We start from the raw sequence: 17,970 nt of genomic DNA, 5'->3' as shown, positions 1-17,970 counted from the left end.
GTGTTCTAACACTGAGTTATGCCTCCAGTCCTGATTTACTTGGATTATTCTTAGGATAGTTTTGTTTGTTTGTTTTTTCTGGTCACGGGGCCTGAACTCTGGGCCTGGGCACTGTCCCGTAGCTCTTCAGCTCAAGGATAGCGCTCTACCACTTGAGCCCCAGAGCCATTTCCATGTTTTTCTGCTTTTGTGGTGCTGAGGAATTGAACCCAGGGCCTTATGCATGCAAGGCAAGCACTCTACCACTCAGCCACCTTCTCAGCCCTAGGATAGGTTTGTACTTCCCACCCAAGAGCATACCTGGGATCAGAGACTCAGCTTCTCTTTCTGGAGATGGATTCTTGCAGACTTTTCTATTTTTCCCTGGCTGGCCTAATATTCTCCCAATCCCAGCCTCTCACTTAGCTTGGATAATAAATGTCACCTCTGTGCCCACCTATAGGTTGAAAAGGGAGTGTGCAAATTCCTTGCCTCAGCTAGCTTCCGACCATGAGCCTTCCTTCTTCATCCTCCCAAGTTGGAAGGATTAAAGATATGAATCACCAGAGCCTGACCCTATTTGCTTTTTAAAAATGTTTCTATTCTGTGTCTAATTGGTCTCATATTATACATTCATGTTTCATTTGTTTCTCACAGCATAGTTAGGGTGATTGCACCCTAGGCAAAATAGGTCATTGAATATAACTAATAGCCTGTCATCCTAGTAACACAGGACGTTGAAAGCAGCAGAATCACTGTTCTAGGCTACCATGGGCAAAAAAAGATTCACAAGATGCAAAATTAACAGAAAATGCTAGGTGTTGTGATGTATACCTGTTATTCCAGCTATGACAAATAGGAGGATCATGATTCAGGATGGCTCAGGAAAAATCAAAACCCTATCTCAAAAGTCACCAGACCACTAAGGCTCAAAGTCAAGGCTCAAGCAGTAGTATACTTGCCTAGCAAACTTGTAGCCCCAAGTTGAAATCCCAGTATTACCAAAACAAATGACTAGGTATGGTCATTTTTATAGTGATCCTGGTATTAATTTACCTCTTTTTCAGTGCTAGTTTTCAGTGTCATAAAACTATAGCTGTGATGGACACATGAAGACTTTTGTATCACAATTATAGCATTAGGCTACCTGTTCTACTGTACATTTTTATTGATAAGAGGGTATCAATAGGTCCACATGGCTGTTAGTGAGAACCAATTTGGGAAGGTTTTATATGATGGTATTTGAATTGTTCTTTGATAGATGCACAGACAAAGCTTTAGTAGTTATAAGAGTCAGGACATCATAACTTGGAGAAATTCACGAGCAAAGATGTAAATAGGGGGGCTGTGAAGGTGTTTGAGTGGTAGAGTGCTTGCCTTGCATGCATGAGGCCCTGGTTTCGATGCCTCAGCACCACATAAGCAGAACAAGCCAGGAGTGGTGCCGTGGCTCAAGTAGAGCTCTGTCCTTGAGCTGAAGAGCTGAGGGACAGTGCCCAGGCCCAGAGTTCAGGCCCCACGACTGACCAAAAAGAAAAAAAAAAAGAAAGATGTACATGGAATGAGCATGGGCACTCTGCTTGTGATATAATCATAATGGAAGGATAGGCTTGAGAAATTGCAGGAAATAAAGTGAAATATGGGGTATAATGTTTTAATTGCTAGTAGGTTAAGTGAGGCAATCAAAGACATGAATTTTTTTTAGAATGTTGCATAGTCACTGATGTGTGTTGGGAGAATTTAGATCCCCCCCCAAAATAAAAAATATATTCCTCAACTATATTTCCTCAAACAAAAATGTATGAGTGTTCAAATTCTTTGTTTTTTTTTTTAGTTACTTTTATTGTCAAGGTGATGTTCAGAGGAGTTACAGTAAGGTAGTGAGTATATTTCTTGTCAAACTTGTTACTCCCTCCTTTGTTTTTTCTCCCTCTTTTCCTCTCCCCTACACCCCTCCAAGTTGTAAAGTTCATTTCCAACATATTTCTTGTGAGTATCGCTGTTGCATTGTTTTTCACTTGTCCTTTGTCTCACCATTTTGTTCTTACCCTTCCCTTCCCTAATTCAGATAAATATATACAATACACAGGATACCAAAATCATACACAGTGACAGCATGGGATAAACCATAGGGGAGAAAAAGAAAAAAATGAAAAAAGAAGAAATAACTTCACATAGTACATTAACAATGACAACAACATCAAATGTAAAAATGTGTTCAAATTCTTTGTATAAAAGTAGTATTTTTGTATATGATCTATGGAAATCCTCTCATATACTTTACATCTTCTCTAAACCAGCTAGAATAACCAATAAAATGTAAAGCTGTGCAAATGACTGTTGTATTATTCAGGAAATAGAGACAAGAAAATTGTACGTGTTCAGTACAAATAAAATGTTTAATTTTCATGGTTTTTGTCTGGGGTTGGGTGACTTACAGGCACAGGAATGTAGGAACTGAAGATATGAAGAGTCTACTGTGCATTTAATTATTCATTAAAATTTATTTTACATTTTATGGGCAAGGCCTCCATCAGAATCCAATAACAGGCAGTGGAGGCCACAAATGGCTTATACTTCAGATGAGATGAAGTCATTAGACCAGCGTGATCTTTCATTTTGTTCCCTAAAGACTGTGAAATACCATTGGTTGGAAAAGTGCATTCATGGTAGCAGTGGGGATATTTGTCCAAAATTGGAGTACAAGTACAACTTAAATGATAAAATTATTTAAAAGGTGGTTTCTATTTAGATTGGAGGATGGAGGCTGGCTAAATTGAAGAATAGCAGGTGTAGATCCATTAGAAAATGAAGAGTTGGGAGGAAGGGACTATGTCCCAAAACTTAGGAGAATGGATTTGAGAGAGGAAGGTTTAGAATATGAGTCAATCATTTAGTGGTTCTTATTATTTGGTAGACTTTTTTCATAGTGTCCAACCTTTGTGCTACCCCATATTTGCTGGATTGGAATTGTGGATGAATGAGATCAAGTCCCTACATACTGAGGGTTTCTCAATGATTCTGATACATGTGTCTGGTTCAAAACCACTAAATGAAGTGATATATTTTCCATCCAAGAAGTTATCTAAATCTACTCTTTAGAATATTAATATCCTTACAATGCTTTGTGTTTATTTTTCTTCTGCATACTTTTCTCATGCTAACTTTAATGAGAATTTTTTCTGTTACTTGGTACAAAAATCATATTATAGAATTACTAATTAGTGTTACTCTGCATCAATTTTGTTCAAATAAAGTATACTGGAAAAGTTTAAAGGAATTTCTGTACTTTTTTTTTCTTAATTAAATGATAGGGGCAAAAACCAGAATGGATGTTCAAACATGGTATTTGAGAACTTCAAAAGTGGCTCTGGCCTTGGCAATTATCCGCTCAAAACCAGCAGACAAAACCAGCAGAGAATATACAGAGCACCTGGCCACGCTGGTGTCTGAGCGGGAGTCCAAATGGAGATCAAAAGTGGAAGCTTTGGAAACAGAAGTTCTGCAATTACGTCAAAAACTTCTTCTGAGTACGATTTGTTCAGGATTGCTTAAGGATGGTAAGTGATGAAATCACCTTTTAGTATTATACAGTTGTAACTACAGATAAGACTAACAGAAGGAACTGCTGTGTAGGTGGAGGTGGGAGGTTTGCAAATTGAAACATTTCAAGGACGAGCCAAGGAAGAGAAATCATAGTCCTCTTAAGAGTACAGGTGCAGGTATAGTGTACACGTGTATGAGTGGCTAAGTGGAGACACACTTCCTTTTTGTTTGGGCAATTATCAGGAAAATCTAGTGACTTAATATGTAGATATTACTGAAATTTCATTGTTGCATGAGAAAAATAGTGATTCATTATTTGTAGCCATATTTTGTCTCTGTAGACTCTTTCTTAGTGATGGGCTATTTGGATATAGCCTGGGAAAAAAATAACACATGTAATCATTTTTTCTTACTTTCCATGCAATTGTAGATGGCACAAATTTCTAGTGACCCTAAACTATGATGTTCATAAATGTCATGATAAAAATATATTTTACCAGCCAGGTACCAGTGACTTACACTTGTAATCCTAGCTACTCAGGAGGCTGAGATCTGAGGATCATGATTGAAAGCCAGCCAGGGCAGGAAAGTCCATGAGACTATTTCCAATTAACCACCAGAAAACCAGAAGTGGCACTGTAGCTCAGGTGGTAGAGCACTAGCCTTGAGATGAAAAGCTCAAGGACAGCTCCCAGGCCCAGAGTTCAAGCCCCATAACCAATACATACATACATATATACATACACATACACACTATACACACATATACATATATTTTACAGTATGGGGCTATTTGTAAAGTGAAGTGGTGTGTATTGCTTGTTTGTAAAATGAGTGTGTCTACCAAACAGTAAGACCCAGGGTGATTACTTGTTTCTGAACTGGACAGTTTCACTTACAGTACCTGTGAGAGAAATTTTCACAAATCTTATAATTAAAATCAATTTTACTCGCAGCAGGAGTTACAGGTTAAATGTGTTAGCACAGATGTTAGTTAATAATCTGTTATTCCATCTGTTAAGTTCAACTTCAAAACTGAGGAATAAGTGGATAGATTCAGATAAATGAGCTACTGTTAAAAAAGGAGACAAAAATGAAAGAAAACAAGTAATTAGATTTATGAGACTATAAAGGAAAAACATAGAGGATATTTAGTGATATATAATTTGAAAGACTGACATTCCTTGCGTTAAGGAAATTCTATTCCTAAAAAATCATAGCTAGACTGTAGCTGTATTTGTATGATTCAATGTTTCTTTCTGTAATTTTTAGCTTACTTTCTATGTTCACCTTTTTCTGCTGTGAGACAAAAACTCAATAAATGTTGAGTTGAATGCTTGACAGATTGAGTGGCTAGAGAACTTAATTTGCAGTATCAATTGTCTATTGGAGCAACTAAACAATTCAAAACTAAATAAAGTAGAGCTGAAATGGCAAAGTTAACCACTAAGAAAATACAATATGGTTTATTCAATATTTTAAGGACTCAGCTATTTCTTTATTCTGATTTTTTGGTAACTTCTTAACAAGGAGTATACTTCTTTATTATATTTGTTAAGGGACTATACTGTGTAGAAAATGGGGAAATAGAATTTGATTTTAGAATTGTGTATCATTTTTATTTTGCTTAAAGCTCACTAGTAGTCTCAAGAAAGAAGGTAGGGAAAAGAAATTGGAAGGGATGGAAGGGAGAGGAGGAAGGATGAAAGCCTAGTAATTCTGCATCATATCCATTAGACTTTTTTGGTTATGAGAAAGACACAAGTGTTTACTCAACAGGCCATTCCCTTTTTTGTTCTAATGTCCTCCAGTTTTATCTGGTGTAGGTGTGCTCATGGTAATGGGCTACTATTGATCAAAGTTAGGGCAGCAGTCTTAATTCTGGCCATGGAAAGGAAAAAAAAATAGTTCTTCTGAGCTTTTGACTAAAATTTAACTATTTGGACAAAAGGAGGTCCATGAAAGTGAGCGTATGTATGTATGTATGTATGTATGTATGTATGTATGTGTGTGTGTGATGTATGTATTTATTTATGTCAGTATTAGGTTTAAAAACAGTGCTTTCTATTGTTGCTTAGCTTTTTCACTCTACCACTTGAGCTATACCCCTGTTCTGAAAGTGAGTACATTTAAACAAAAAACAAAAACATTGATCTTTGTCTCCTATGTTGGGCATTGACATGACAACATGATGCTTGGTAGCCATTTTCCAACTGTGGGGCCATATTGAAAAATCCTTGTGAATATGTTAATGATAGTGAACTAAGATGAGAAAAGCCTTAATACTTGTTGACATTATTGAGTAGTCAAAACAAATCTAGGTACTTTATTAGGAATTTTTTTAAATGCAGACAATGGTGTAACTCTTTATTAGGTATTTTGTTACTTACGTCTAGCATAGCCTAACTTCTCCAATGAGGAAAGGATAGAGGCCATTAATGAATAAGAGTGATTTCGTTCCCTTCAACCTTCCTGATTTATAGGGAAGAAAATTAGGGAGAAGAACCATGTTCTTTAATCTAGAAGAACATTCTAATCAAAGATAGCTTCATGTGTTGGCAAGGATTTGATCTAGGTCAGAGTAGATGGGTAAGAGAGATTCAGTAGAGATTTGCCAAGGTGTTGGGGTCTTTACCATACTTTTTGATAGGTTATTGCAAAGGATGGGTTGACAGGAGCAGGGCTTTGTTAGTGGAAAATATTACTAGAATTTCATTGAGCAGGAGGATTCAAATATAAATGTCTGTTGTGTGAGAAAAGAAGTAAATCTTAACAGTTGTTATTGTACTTACATAGTGATTTGGCATTCACAGGAGGGAAGTGGATAAATGGGGTGTTGGGATGTTGTTTTCCCCCTACAGTTTTAAGTACTTAATGTCTTCATAAATGATAGATAAGCTACTAGATGAGCAAGCAGTTGCCTAAAAGGTAAGTGAAAACCAACCAAATTAGTTTAGTGATTTGCATGCTTAGTGTACATTCACTGAACAACAGGCACTCACACAGAAGGCTTGATTGGTAACAGGCTGTATTATGCAAAGTACCACAGTTAGCTATGGTTGAGCTAGTTCTTTTAAGACCTATGCTGAGATCTTGTCAATATTTTGTGTCCTGGGAAACAACTAAACCACTTTGGGAGCATCTCAACCCTTATGGCGACATTTTTTGAATTTTTCTCTCCCACACCCCATTAAAAAAACGATTTCAAGTGCTCTGTTACCTCCCTGGTTCATGCTTCTCATCTTGTGTAAGTATAGATGCAAGAAAATCTTTTCCACTGTCTGTTGTCAATATAGGGACAATAGAACCCGGACTACGTAATGGTCTCATGTGCTGTGCTTCTACAATGATGCTTGTTGTAGTCTCCCAGCTGCCATTTTCCTAGCTGCTGCCACTGAGCCTTGGTCCCTCCTTTGTTCTTTGTTCTCTTGATTCTCCTCCTCCTTTGCCAGATGGACAAGGTACCAAGGAAGAAGTATTGCAAACAACTGCCTTATCAACACAACTGTGGAGCTTAGCACTGTTTGATGGATGCTAAAAGAGCATGAAGAATGAAAATATAGACATTTCATTCTCAATTTTCATTCCAGCTCTTATAATATATAATATAGTTAAATGTAATAATGATGGAAATTTGCCTGAAATTATGGTTAAAGTATATATGGATAATATACATTAATATCAGCAAATTTGTCTTTAATGAGATTGTAATTAAAAGCTATAATTAAAAGTAAATTTATAGCTATACATTAGACATGTTTTATTCATTAAATAAAATTGAATTAATATTCTGGTAGTAGAAACCCTCTGCTTACAATAAAATAAAGTTAAGTTTAAAAGACCTTAGAATATCAAATGGTTTTAATAGAGATAGGGCAAGAATTTAGATTGAATATTATAACTAGATCTGTCCCCATAGAAATTATGACAGAGACAATGACTTATAATGACAAAAACAGTAAAGGTAGAGATTGGATCTGAAAGAAGGTACAGAGCTTGAGAGGTTGGAATTAGTACAAGGATTCCACAGCATTAGGTATTCCCAAAGAAACCTTTATTCATCCTGCTCTCCTGGGAGAGTACAGGGCTTTGAGTTTGGTTATTGAATACAACCATATTTTTACTAGTATATATTAAATTGTACATAGTAAGGGGTTTCATCATGATATATCAATGTATGTAGAATATGCTTAGAACTTAACCACCCATATTATTACTCTTTATTATGCTCTTTGCTCACTCCCTTTTCCCTTCTCTTGCTACATCCCTTACCTTTCATTTCTTTTTAAAAAATATTTATTTATTTATTTATTTATTGTGAAAATACTGTACAGAGGGGTTACAATTACATGGGCAAGGTAATGAGTACATTTCTTTTTTAGGGGAGGGGGTCCGGTCATGAGGCCTGAACTCTGGGCTTGGGCACTGTTCCTCAGCTCTTCAGCTCAAGGCTAGCGCTCTGCCACTTGAGCCACAGCGCCACTTTCGGCTTTTTTTCTTTTGCTTACGTGGTGCTGGGGAATCGAACCCAGGGCCTTATGCATGCAAGGCAAGCACTCTACCACTGAGCCACCTTCTAAGCCCCATGAGTACATTTCTTATCAAGCATTGTTGCCTCCTCCTTTGTTTCCCCTTCACCTTGTTTTATTTTGTTTCCCTCTAACTTCTACAGATGAAAGAAAAAATTAGGTATGTTACCTTTTATTGTGGGACTAGTTTAGTTCAATTAATGTAATAGTCTACAGTTCCACATATTTTTCAGAAAACAGTCTAATTTCTTTCTTCTTTAATGATTGAATAAAAATGTACCGAGAATTTACACCATATTTTCTTTATACATTCATCTATATAACTATCTTCTGTTTGGAGGCTCTATTCTAGAGCGTCTCTTGGAAGTCCATACAATCTCCTCATTGGGTATATTTACTTTCTATGTGACTGGAATATTTTCTTTTCTTTTCATTCTTGGTTGGAAAGGTTTTTCTAACTAGTTAGTCTGCATGCTTATTTTCGTCTTGCTTAATTAATCCTACTTAAAATGTGTGTGTTTACTTGTAAATGTGGCACTTTCTACTCTAGAATGTACCTCATCTCTAGTCTTCTTACTTTAGGATGAAGTCCAAAAGTCTTAAGCTGAACTAACAAACTGATTCAAAATTCGGTGCTTACTTCTCTGTCCCAATTTCTTTTCACTGTGTGTACCTTAACATTCTGCACTGTGACACTGAATTTCTTGTACCTATTTGACTTTGTTTTATTCTTGCATAGCTTCAGGCTTTAACATATAATTGTTTCCGTAGGACATGTTCTCTGGGTGCATACTGTTCTTTTTCCTGATGTAGTTTTAATAACCCCTCTACCTTCCCTCACACCTACATAGACATGATTTCATTTTCCTGCAATGAGTCCTCAAAATATTCTGTACTTTGCACAGCATATGTGAGCTAAATTACAATCGTTAAAACAGTCCATTATTCTTACTGGACCTCACCTCCACAGCAGAATATTTGTAGGAATTGTCATACCACTGTGTTCTTACAGTTAGTACAGTGTGTGTTATGGAAGATGTAGATGGTGAATATTGGTTGAATAAATAAATTTAGACATGCAAAATATAATTTTCCACATAATAATACCTGGAACAAAACATCCTTGCTAATTTGTCCTTTCTAGCGCTCTGTGTGTGTCAATGGAAATAAGATACAGAGAGGAATAGCCAGCATCCCAAAGAAGGAGATACATTAATACAGGTTGAGTGTCAGATCTTGGGCCTTTAAGAGGGGTACGTCATCCCCAAAAGTCTAATAAGAGCAGAATACATAATGTATGATAGTGTTATCTTCTGTGTTTGGGACAAAAGCTAAACCTAATAATACTTTTGGATTCTTAGGTCTTTTGCTCAATCATCTTAGTTATTGTTCTTATTTCAATCATGCTACCTGTAGCAAATTTATTTACTTTCTATTGTTTTGAGAGGCTGGGAATTGCTTCCAACTCGCTTTATATGCTAAGCACATGGTTCAGCTGTACCCTCATGCTTGTACAAATTCTAATATTCTCAAATTTAGGAATATTTTAATTTTGGTAGACTTAATATCTCTGTTTCTATCTCTGTCTCTGTCTCTCTCTGTCTCTGTCTCTCTCTGTCTCTCTGTGTCTCTGTCTCTGTCTGTCTGTCTCTCTCTCTCTCTTTCTCTCTCTCTCTCTTTTTTTTGGGTCCGGTCGTGGGGCCTGAACTCTGGGCCTGGGTGCTATCCCTCAGCTCTTCAGCTCAAGGCTAGCGCTCTACCACTTAAGCCACAGCGCCACTTCTGGCTTTCTTCTTTTTGCTTATGTGGTGCTGAGGAATCGAACTCAGGGCCTTGAGCATGCAAGGCAAGCGCTCTACCACTGAGCCACCTTCCCAGCCCCCCTGTCTCTCTTTTTTAGCCAGTACTGGGGTTTGAACTTAAAGCCTTTAACTTACTTGGCTTCCTTGCTCACCTGGGCTCTACCACATGAACCAGGCCTTGTTGCAGTTTATTTTAGAGATGATGTCTCTCAGACTTTTCTGCCCAGTCTGGTGCCTTAAGATCCACTAGATCTTAATCTCCTAAGTAGCTAGGATTACAGTCATGTGCCACCAGCCTGCCTCTGTTTTTAAAATGCCTGTGTGCTTATATGTTTTTGAAGTTGAAGATTATATTAGATAGAAGCATACAATTCCATTATGTATATAAACCAAATTTTCTTGATTCATTCATTTATTAAGGGGCATCTCAATTTAAAAGGGCTTAGAATACCAATGCTTTTAATGGAGATAGGGCAAGAATATTCCTCAATATAATAGAAGTTGTATCTGACAAATCTACAGCTAGCATTACATTTAATAGTGAAAAGTTAAAAGCCATTTCCTCTAAAATCAGCATGAGACAGGATGTCCACTCTCTCTACTCCTTTTCAATATAGTATTAGAATTTATGGCCACAGCAATGAGGTAAGAGACAAACATAAAGAGGACCCAAATAGGGAAAGAAGAAAAATGCTCCCTCTTTGAAGATGACATGATCCTGTATTTAAAGAACCCATACACTCCACTCACAAGTTATTCAAGCTGATTCAAATCTTTGCAAAGTAGCAGAGTATAAAATTAACCTACGAAAATCAATGGCTTGGGGCTGGGAAGGTGGCTCAGTGGTAGAGCACTTGCCTTGCATGCATGAGGTCCTGGGTTCGATTCCTCAGCACCACATAAGCAAAAAGAAAAAAGCCGGAAGTGGAGCGGTAGAGTGCTAGCCTTGAGCTGAAGAGCTGAGTGAGGGACAGCGTCCAGGCCCAGAGTTTAGGCCCCACGACCGGACACACACACAAAAAAAATCAGTGGCTTTCTGTATGTTAACAATGAGAAGAACAAAGCTGAACTCAGGAAAGTAACTCCTTTTGTAATAACCTCAAAAAAGAAAAAAAAAACCACCTAGGAATTAACCAAAGAGGTGAAGGACCTCTATGATGGCAACTTTAAAAATCTAAAAAAGGAAAGTAAAGCAGATCTAAGGAAGTGGAAAAAAACCTCCCATGTTCCTGGATTAGGATTAACATCATGAAAATGGCAGTATTGCCCAAAGCTATCTACAAGTTCAATGTAATACCTATCGATATCCCAGCATCATTCTTTAATGAACTAGAAGCATCAATCCAAAAATTCATATGGAATAATAGAAGACCCCCAAATAGCAAAAACTGTGCTGGAGGAATATCAATACCAAATTTCAAACGAAGTTATTATTATTTTTAGCATAAGTTCAATGTGATGTTAGCAAAATTTAGGTAGATAACTCTAAAATTTACTTTCAAGCTGGAAAAATGTGTAAGATCCTATAATCAAAGTAAAATGGAAATTAGATAAGCTGGATGAATGGAATAGGGCTAAGCTTCCAGGGAATGTTGCTACTGTTGGCTGGTATGAAGGCTACACTTTGAAGGCAAGGACTGTGGGCTTGAAGAGGAAACAAAAAGCTCAAAACAAGAAAGGCAGATTTTGTAGGGAATACCTGATAAAGGGCATGGTACATACAAAACCAGAAAAAGGTGTATATTCAGAAATACTATTGAGATAGGGCTCTCTAAGAGTAGGAAGGAAGCCCCATAACAGGGAGCTGCCCTTGGCTCCATTCTCCAGGCTCCTCCCCCTGCAGCTGCCAGGGTGAAGGACAGTGGCCTGGAACTGTCACAGGTCTTTCTGGGGGCGAGGTCTGAGGCATTACACCTTCTGAATTCTTCCTGAAAATTCTGTACTTCAGTTCATGCATTTATATACACATGTATATAACATCTGTATGTTTACTTCTACATTTATCAATTAGTTCCAGCTTCCAGCTCATATGAGAGAAAACAAGAATCTGTTGTCTCACTGGGCCTGATTTGTTTTGCTTAACATACTTTTTCCTAGGTCCATCCATTTCTTTGCAAATGATATAATACAATTCTTCCTAATTGATGAGTAAAATTCCATTGCACATTGACATATATATATATATATATGTATGTATGTGTGCCATACACACACACACACTCGTGTGTGTGTGTGTGTGTGTGTGTGTGTGTGTGTGTGTGTGTGTGTGTGTAACCCACAAAGCAACAAAAGCTAGTAGTTGGGAGGAATACTTGCTTCGGAGGGAATTACCAGAGAGAGAAAGGTGGAAGACACAGAAGGAAGGGGAAAGCAAAGGCCCAAGGCCTTCATTCTAGAAGACATCAGAGTACAGGAGGAAAGGCTTGTCCCATACCTCTGGAAGGGTCTTGAGTTTCTTCCTATGACTCTTGAAGGCAGGGATAGGTGTCTTTTTATATTTTTAGTGAGTTCATTTCTGACACCTCTTCAGTGAGTTATCCTTTAAAGTTATCCTTTCCTTTCCTGTTCCCCTCTCAGTAGTCCTTCTAAATCACTCTCCTATTTCTATTACTCCTTTTAATAAAAACTGTCTTTGGGGTTTTGTTTTGCATTCCTACGTCAATTCTCATATGAGAAGTCATTCCTACCTCTTGCCTTTAAAATCATCATTAAATTGCTAAATAATAGCAAATAGACTTGTATTCCTGGGGGTGGGGGAGTGTAGTTGAGAAGGTGGGAGGGAAGGGATGGTAGAGGAAAAACAAAGGAGGAAGCAACAATGCTTGATAAGAAATGTACTCATTACCTTGCTCATGTAACTGTAACTCCTCTGTACAGTATTTTCACAATAAAAAACTTACTTAAAGAGAAAGAAAATGCCTTTGTATTTGCTTAGATCTATTTTCTTAATTCAGTAGTAGCAAAGTGTGGTCATTGCCATCAGTATCGGTACTAGCAGACACTTGTTAGAAAAGAAAATTCTCAAAAGAAGCACTTGGAAACAAAGGGAGGGTTCATAGCTAAGCAAGTCAATATCTTCATGCACCCAACTCACCACAGATAGGTTATAAGGTTTACTGGGAAGCCAATGGCTTAAGGAGTGAGCGTTAAGAGTGATGTGGTGCTCTTTGACCTAATAAGCTGTGCTCCAAGTCCCTGTCACCCACCCCTAACTTTCACTTCCCATGCCTGGAAATGAACTACCTCTATTAAAACCTAGACCAAGCAGCCTAAACCCTGGCTGTGCAGCTATTTCCAGGACCTGCCTCACCTCCCTCCAGCAGCTGATCTAGAGCTTAACTGATCATGGACACTGCACCTGGGCTTTACCTGGACAGTCCAGAGCCTAGACAATTTATAAAAAACTGTGGTTCCAGAAACCTATGCTTGAAGAGATCTCCCAGTCAGAGAAACTTGAGGCAATGGCAAACAAAGTTCTCTGTGCTAAAGATCAGAAGAGTATGCCAGGCAGTCGGTTGGGGCCCAGCCTGCCTGCCCACACCTTCGCTAGGCAACAAAGATACCCTTGATTTGTTTCACTTGACTCTGTTTTTGGCCTATGAGTAGCCTTGTTTTTTTATATTTTTTAATTTATTTTTTATTGTAAAAATAGTATACAGAGGGGTTACATGAGTAAGTTAATGAGCACATTTCCTATCAAGCATTGTTACCTCCTCCTTTGTTTTTCTCCTACCATCCCTTCCCTTCCTACCTCCCCAACTCCTCCATTCCCCAGCCCAAGTTGTAAAGTTCATTTTCAGCATAGTGTCTTGTACATGTCATTGTTACAATAGGTCAACCTGTATCCTTTTTTCAGTATTTTGTTATTCCCTTCCCTTCTCCAAATTAGAAAAATGTAGATAAAAGATTCAGGGCACCGATATCAAATACAGTGAAAACAGGGGTTATATCCTGGGGGAAGAACGTAAAAGAGAAACAAAAAAAAAAATCACATAGCACGTTTTAGATATGTTAAAAACCATCGCAAGAAAGAAAAAACAAGTTGTGTCCCTATCTTGGACTTTATTTCGCTTAACATCATCTTATATGGTCATATGTATATAGCTTTTGACCTTTTCTGCTTGTCCTAGACATATAGTAGTTATTGCAAATAAGGGAAACCATGAGACCTATGTTTCTTTGGGCTTGGCTTACTTTGCTCAATATAATTTTTTTCCAAGTCTTTCCTATGACCTAGTAATCCCACTTTTTGGCATTTACCCAAACAATCACAGACAAGGCTATACTAAAGCTACCAGCACAACTATGTTTATTGCAGCATTATTTACCATAACTAAGATATGGAACCAACCCAGATGCCCCTCAGTAGATGAATGGATCAAGAAAATGTGATATATATATATATATATATATATACCTTATATATATATCATGGAATTCTATGCCTCCATCAGAAAGAATAACATTGCCCCATTTGTTAGGAAATGGAAAGACTTGGAGTTGCCTTGTTCATTGTGGTTTTTCACTCCTTTTGTACTTTCCAAAACATTCTGTATTTCTTTGTAGAAATAATACAGTGCTTTCTTACATTGTTATTGCCTATGCTTTCCTTCCCATTCCCTGTATTTCTATTTTCTTCCTTTCCCCACCCTCATCCTTTCTATTAAATGTCAGTCCCTACAATTTTAACCACAGTTAAGCTAGCCATTTGTCCCTTAAAACCCATTATATTCCTTTATCATAACAATTTCAGAAAAATAGGATACAAAACTAATCCCCCCAAATCAAATGCTTTCCTAAGAGCAGAGTGGTAAAAAAAATCAGGAAAGCAACCACATTCACAATAACCTAAAAAATATAAAATACCTAAGAATAAATTTAACAAATGAAGAGGAATTCCTCTACAACAATAAGTATACATCACTACATGAAGCAATTATGAAGACACCAGGAGATGGCATAAACCTTCAGTTGCTCTCAGAACTGCAGAATTAATATTGTTGGCTGAGCACCTGGTGGCTCATGCCAGTAAAAGGCTTCTCAGGAGGCTGAGATTTAGAGGATCAAGGTTCAAAGGCAGACAGGGCTGACAAGTTCAAGAGATTCAATCTCCAAACTAACAGCAGAAAGATAGTAATGTGTAACTAATGTACAATTTAAAAAATGAAAAACATGAATGTAAAACCAGTTTTGCTGTGAGCGAGGCATTTGTGAGGGCAAGGAGATGAAAGATGGTGTTTTCCAGGAAAGTACTTTCTGTACATGTACAAAAATAGAACAGTGGGTCTGGCTCTATTGTCTCACATCTGCAGTCCTGGCTACTTGAGAGATTGAGATCAGTACAATTGCATTTCAAGGCCAGCCTGGGCAGAAAAGCCTGTGCAACTCCATTGTCGTGAGGGAATCTGGACACGGTTGCATGCACCTGTGATCCCAGTACCTGTGAAAGAAGCCTAAAATGGGCAGATGCATGCAAGAGCAAGAAACAAGACCTGATCCTATAAATAACAGTGAAAAGCAGGACTGAAGGTGTGACTCTATGGTAGAGCACCAGCTTAACACTTGTGAGGCTCTGAGTCTAGTACTACTGGAAAAGAGAAGGAAGGAAGGAGGGCAAAAGAAAGAGAAAAATGGAGGCAGATAGATGACTGAGGGGGAAAGGAGAAAAAGGAAAGGAGAAAGAGGGGAGCGGGAGGAAGGGGAATGCAGGGAGGAGAGGAAAGTAGGAAAATGAAGCTTACTAAAATTGTTTTAAGATGACTCAAGGAGGAATGAGGAAGAGTGGTACAAAAATTTTTTAAAAAAATAGAAAAGCAAAATTTTAAACCCCTTAACTAAATCAGAAAGTCTGGAGCGCCTAAGGCCAGACAGTCTAACTTAACAGGCCTTGTAAGTGATCTTGACAGATCTGGAAGTTTTAGAGCTACTGGTTTGAACAAATCAAAGTGAAATATGTTCGGGAACATAGCAGGAAAAAAAATGACCAGAAAATAAATCAATAGGAATCTAATCATTGCCTAGGCAAAACCTCTGCATTCGGGAAATTGAGAAAGATTCTTAAGCCCGCCTTTATTTAGAGCCTTATTGAAATGGCAGAAATGCAAAACAAAAACAGAAGCATTAACATAACGTTAATAACTGTGTTTAGTACTGTTTTCATTGTTCATTAACATGTGCCTATGCACATAATAAAAATAAAAAACTGAGTATTGCTGCTTCTTGTTTAAAAACTTTATCATTTTCTTCTTTCATATTTTAAGGCAGATTTTTTCCATGTCAATTATAATATGACATATATGGCTTGGTGAAAAAGTAACTGGTGACATCTTACATGATACTTCGCATTTATCTATGTCCTTTTTTATACTACTTAGAAGTTTCTAATTTATCAGTAAAACTACAGAAATTGAGATCCTTCTTGCCATTGTTATTCTAAAAAAGACATCAAAACACCTTCTCCTAGAACAGTATAATTTCTTAAAACATTAGTTTAACAAAATAACCTTATTCTTTGACCCAGTCACATTAGGTGGCAGTTTGCCACTATTTTAATATTTTATTTTGTTAACAATTGTGCTTTTCCTATTTCTGAAGTTACATCCATTTGTGTATTTTTTTATGAAGTGTTTATTCTCATCTGATTAGCTTTTATTCCACAAACCACATGGAATCTCAGTGTATCTGTAATTTCTAAGCAGGAGTCTGTTAAAGTAGGCTAACTCCATGCTGGTGGACGGCCTTGTATAGTTGTACATTTTTGGAATGTCTGAAGCTAGAGATGAAGTAGAGCTGAACCTAGAGAGCTATGTGCAGCTGCAAGCTGTGCTTTGCCAGTCTCCCTGAAACTTCTCTCTCCCCCCCCCTCCCTCTCTCTCCGTCTCTCTGTCTTTCTGTCTGTCTGTCTGTCTGTCTGTCAGTCTCTCTCTCTCTCTCTCTCTCTTTTGGCTGGTCCTGGGGCTTGAACTCATGGCCTTGGCACTGTCCCTGAGCTTCATTTGCTCAAGGCTAGCACTCTACCCATTGAGCTGCAGCACCATTTCCAGCTTTTTCTGTGTATGCGGTACTGAGGAATCAAACTCAGGCTTTCATGCATGCTAGGCAAGCACTCTACCACTAAGCCACATTCCCAGTCCCTCCTCCCCCACAAACTTCTCTTTAAAGGATGTAATGTGTGCAAGCAGTCCACTCTGGTGGTGATCAGGGCCAACTGAGATACTAACCTTTTTCACAGAAAATGACAAATCAAATCAACCAGGCCTTTTGCACCTGTAGGTATCTGTCAATGGTAAGAACTTCCTGTAGGTATGAAAAAAAGTACCACAGTGAAATCTACAACTTCCTTTTCCCTCCCTCCCTCCCTCCTTCCCTCCCTCCCTCCTTCCCTCCCTCCCTCCTCCCTCCCTCCCTCCTTCCCTCCTTCCTTCTTTCCTTCCTTCCTTCCCTTTCTTTATTCTTGTGCTTGTATGGGGGCTTGAAATCTGGGGCCTCAAGTTTGCAGTTTTGCTCAAGGCCAATGTTCTAGCACTTGAGACATACCAGACTTATCTGTCCCTTCTGGCTTCGAGTTGTGATCCTCAGATGTCATCTTTCTGAGTAGGTAGGATTATAGGTTGAGCCAATGTTGTCCAGCTACAATTTTCGTTTTCAAGCTTTATTTTAAAAATTTTTCTCAAAGGCTTCTTTTTAGTATTAGTAGAAGGCTGTTTGGGCTTGCACTCAAATCTTGATTGTATGTGAGAATTCCATATGATCACACCAGACTTATGAGTACATAAATGTTTTTTATTTTTTTAAACAATCTGTGTTCTTATAATACAACCAAGATTGAGACTGAAGGGTCCCATCCATCCATCCCAGGGACCATGCAGAGGAAGGCAGGTACAGGAGAAAGACTATTATAAGATTTATTAGAGGAGACATTTTTCCCCCAAGAGGGAGCTCATGGCCTCCAGCACCATCCAGGTAGCAGGAGGGGTCTGAGGGTCAGAAGTGAGGTGAATGGGAGCCCAGGTGGATCTGGGTGGAGAGAGGGGAGGGGTCAGCTGTATGGGGGAACTCCTGGGATGAGAGGGGCTCAGGTCTGCGTGGAACTGTGGACCAAAGGTGAGCATAAT

The 17,970-nt window shown here is 38.2% G+C and overlaps 1 protein-coding gene across 1 annotated transcript in view; it reads left to right on the top strand.

Moving 5' to 3' along the window:
- Positions 1 to 3,298: 3,298 nt before the first annotated feature.
- The window catches only part of Mei4 (meiotic double-stranded break formation protein 4), a 141,131-nt gene continuing 126,459 nt past the window's right edge, over positions 3,299 to 17,970 (top strand). Inside the window, exon 1 of the mRNA XM_042687121.1 lies at positions 3,299 to 3,539. Coding sequence (XP_042543055.1) covers positions 3,308 to 3,539 — 232 coding nt within the window. The 5' untranslated portion in view covers positions 3,299 to 3,307. The remainder of the gene's footprint in view (positions 3,540 to 17,970) is intronic.

The sequence above is a fragment of the Dipodomys spectabilis genome, unplaced genomic scaffold (assembly GCF_019054845.1).
Source record: "Dipodomys spectabilis isolate Male_0828 unplaced genomic scaffold, ASM1905484v1 ptg000102l, whole genome shotgun sequence".
NCBI classification, from domain to species: domain Eukaryota; kingdom Metazoa; phylum Chordata; class Mammalia; order Rodentia; family Heteromyidae; genus Dipodomys; species Dipodomys spectabilis.
This window is presented reverse-complemented; position numbering and strand designations above follow the sequence as displayed.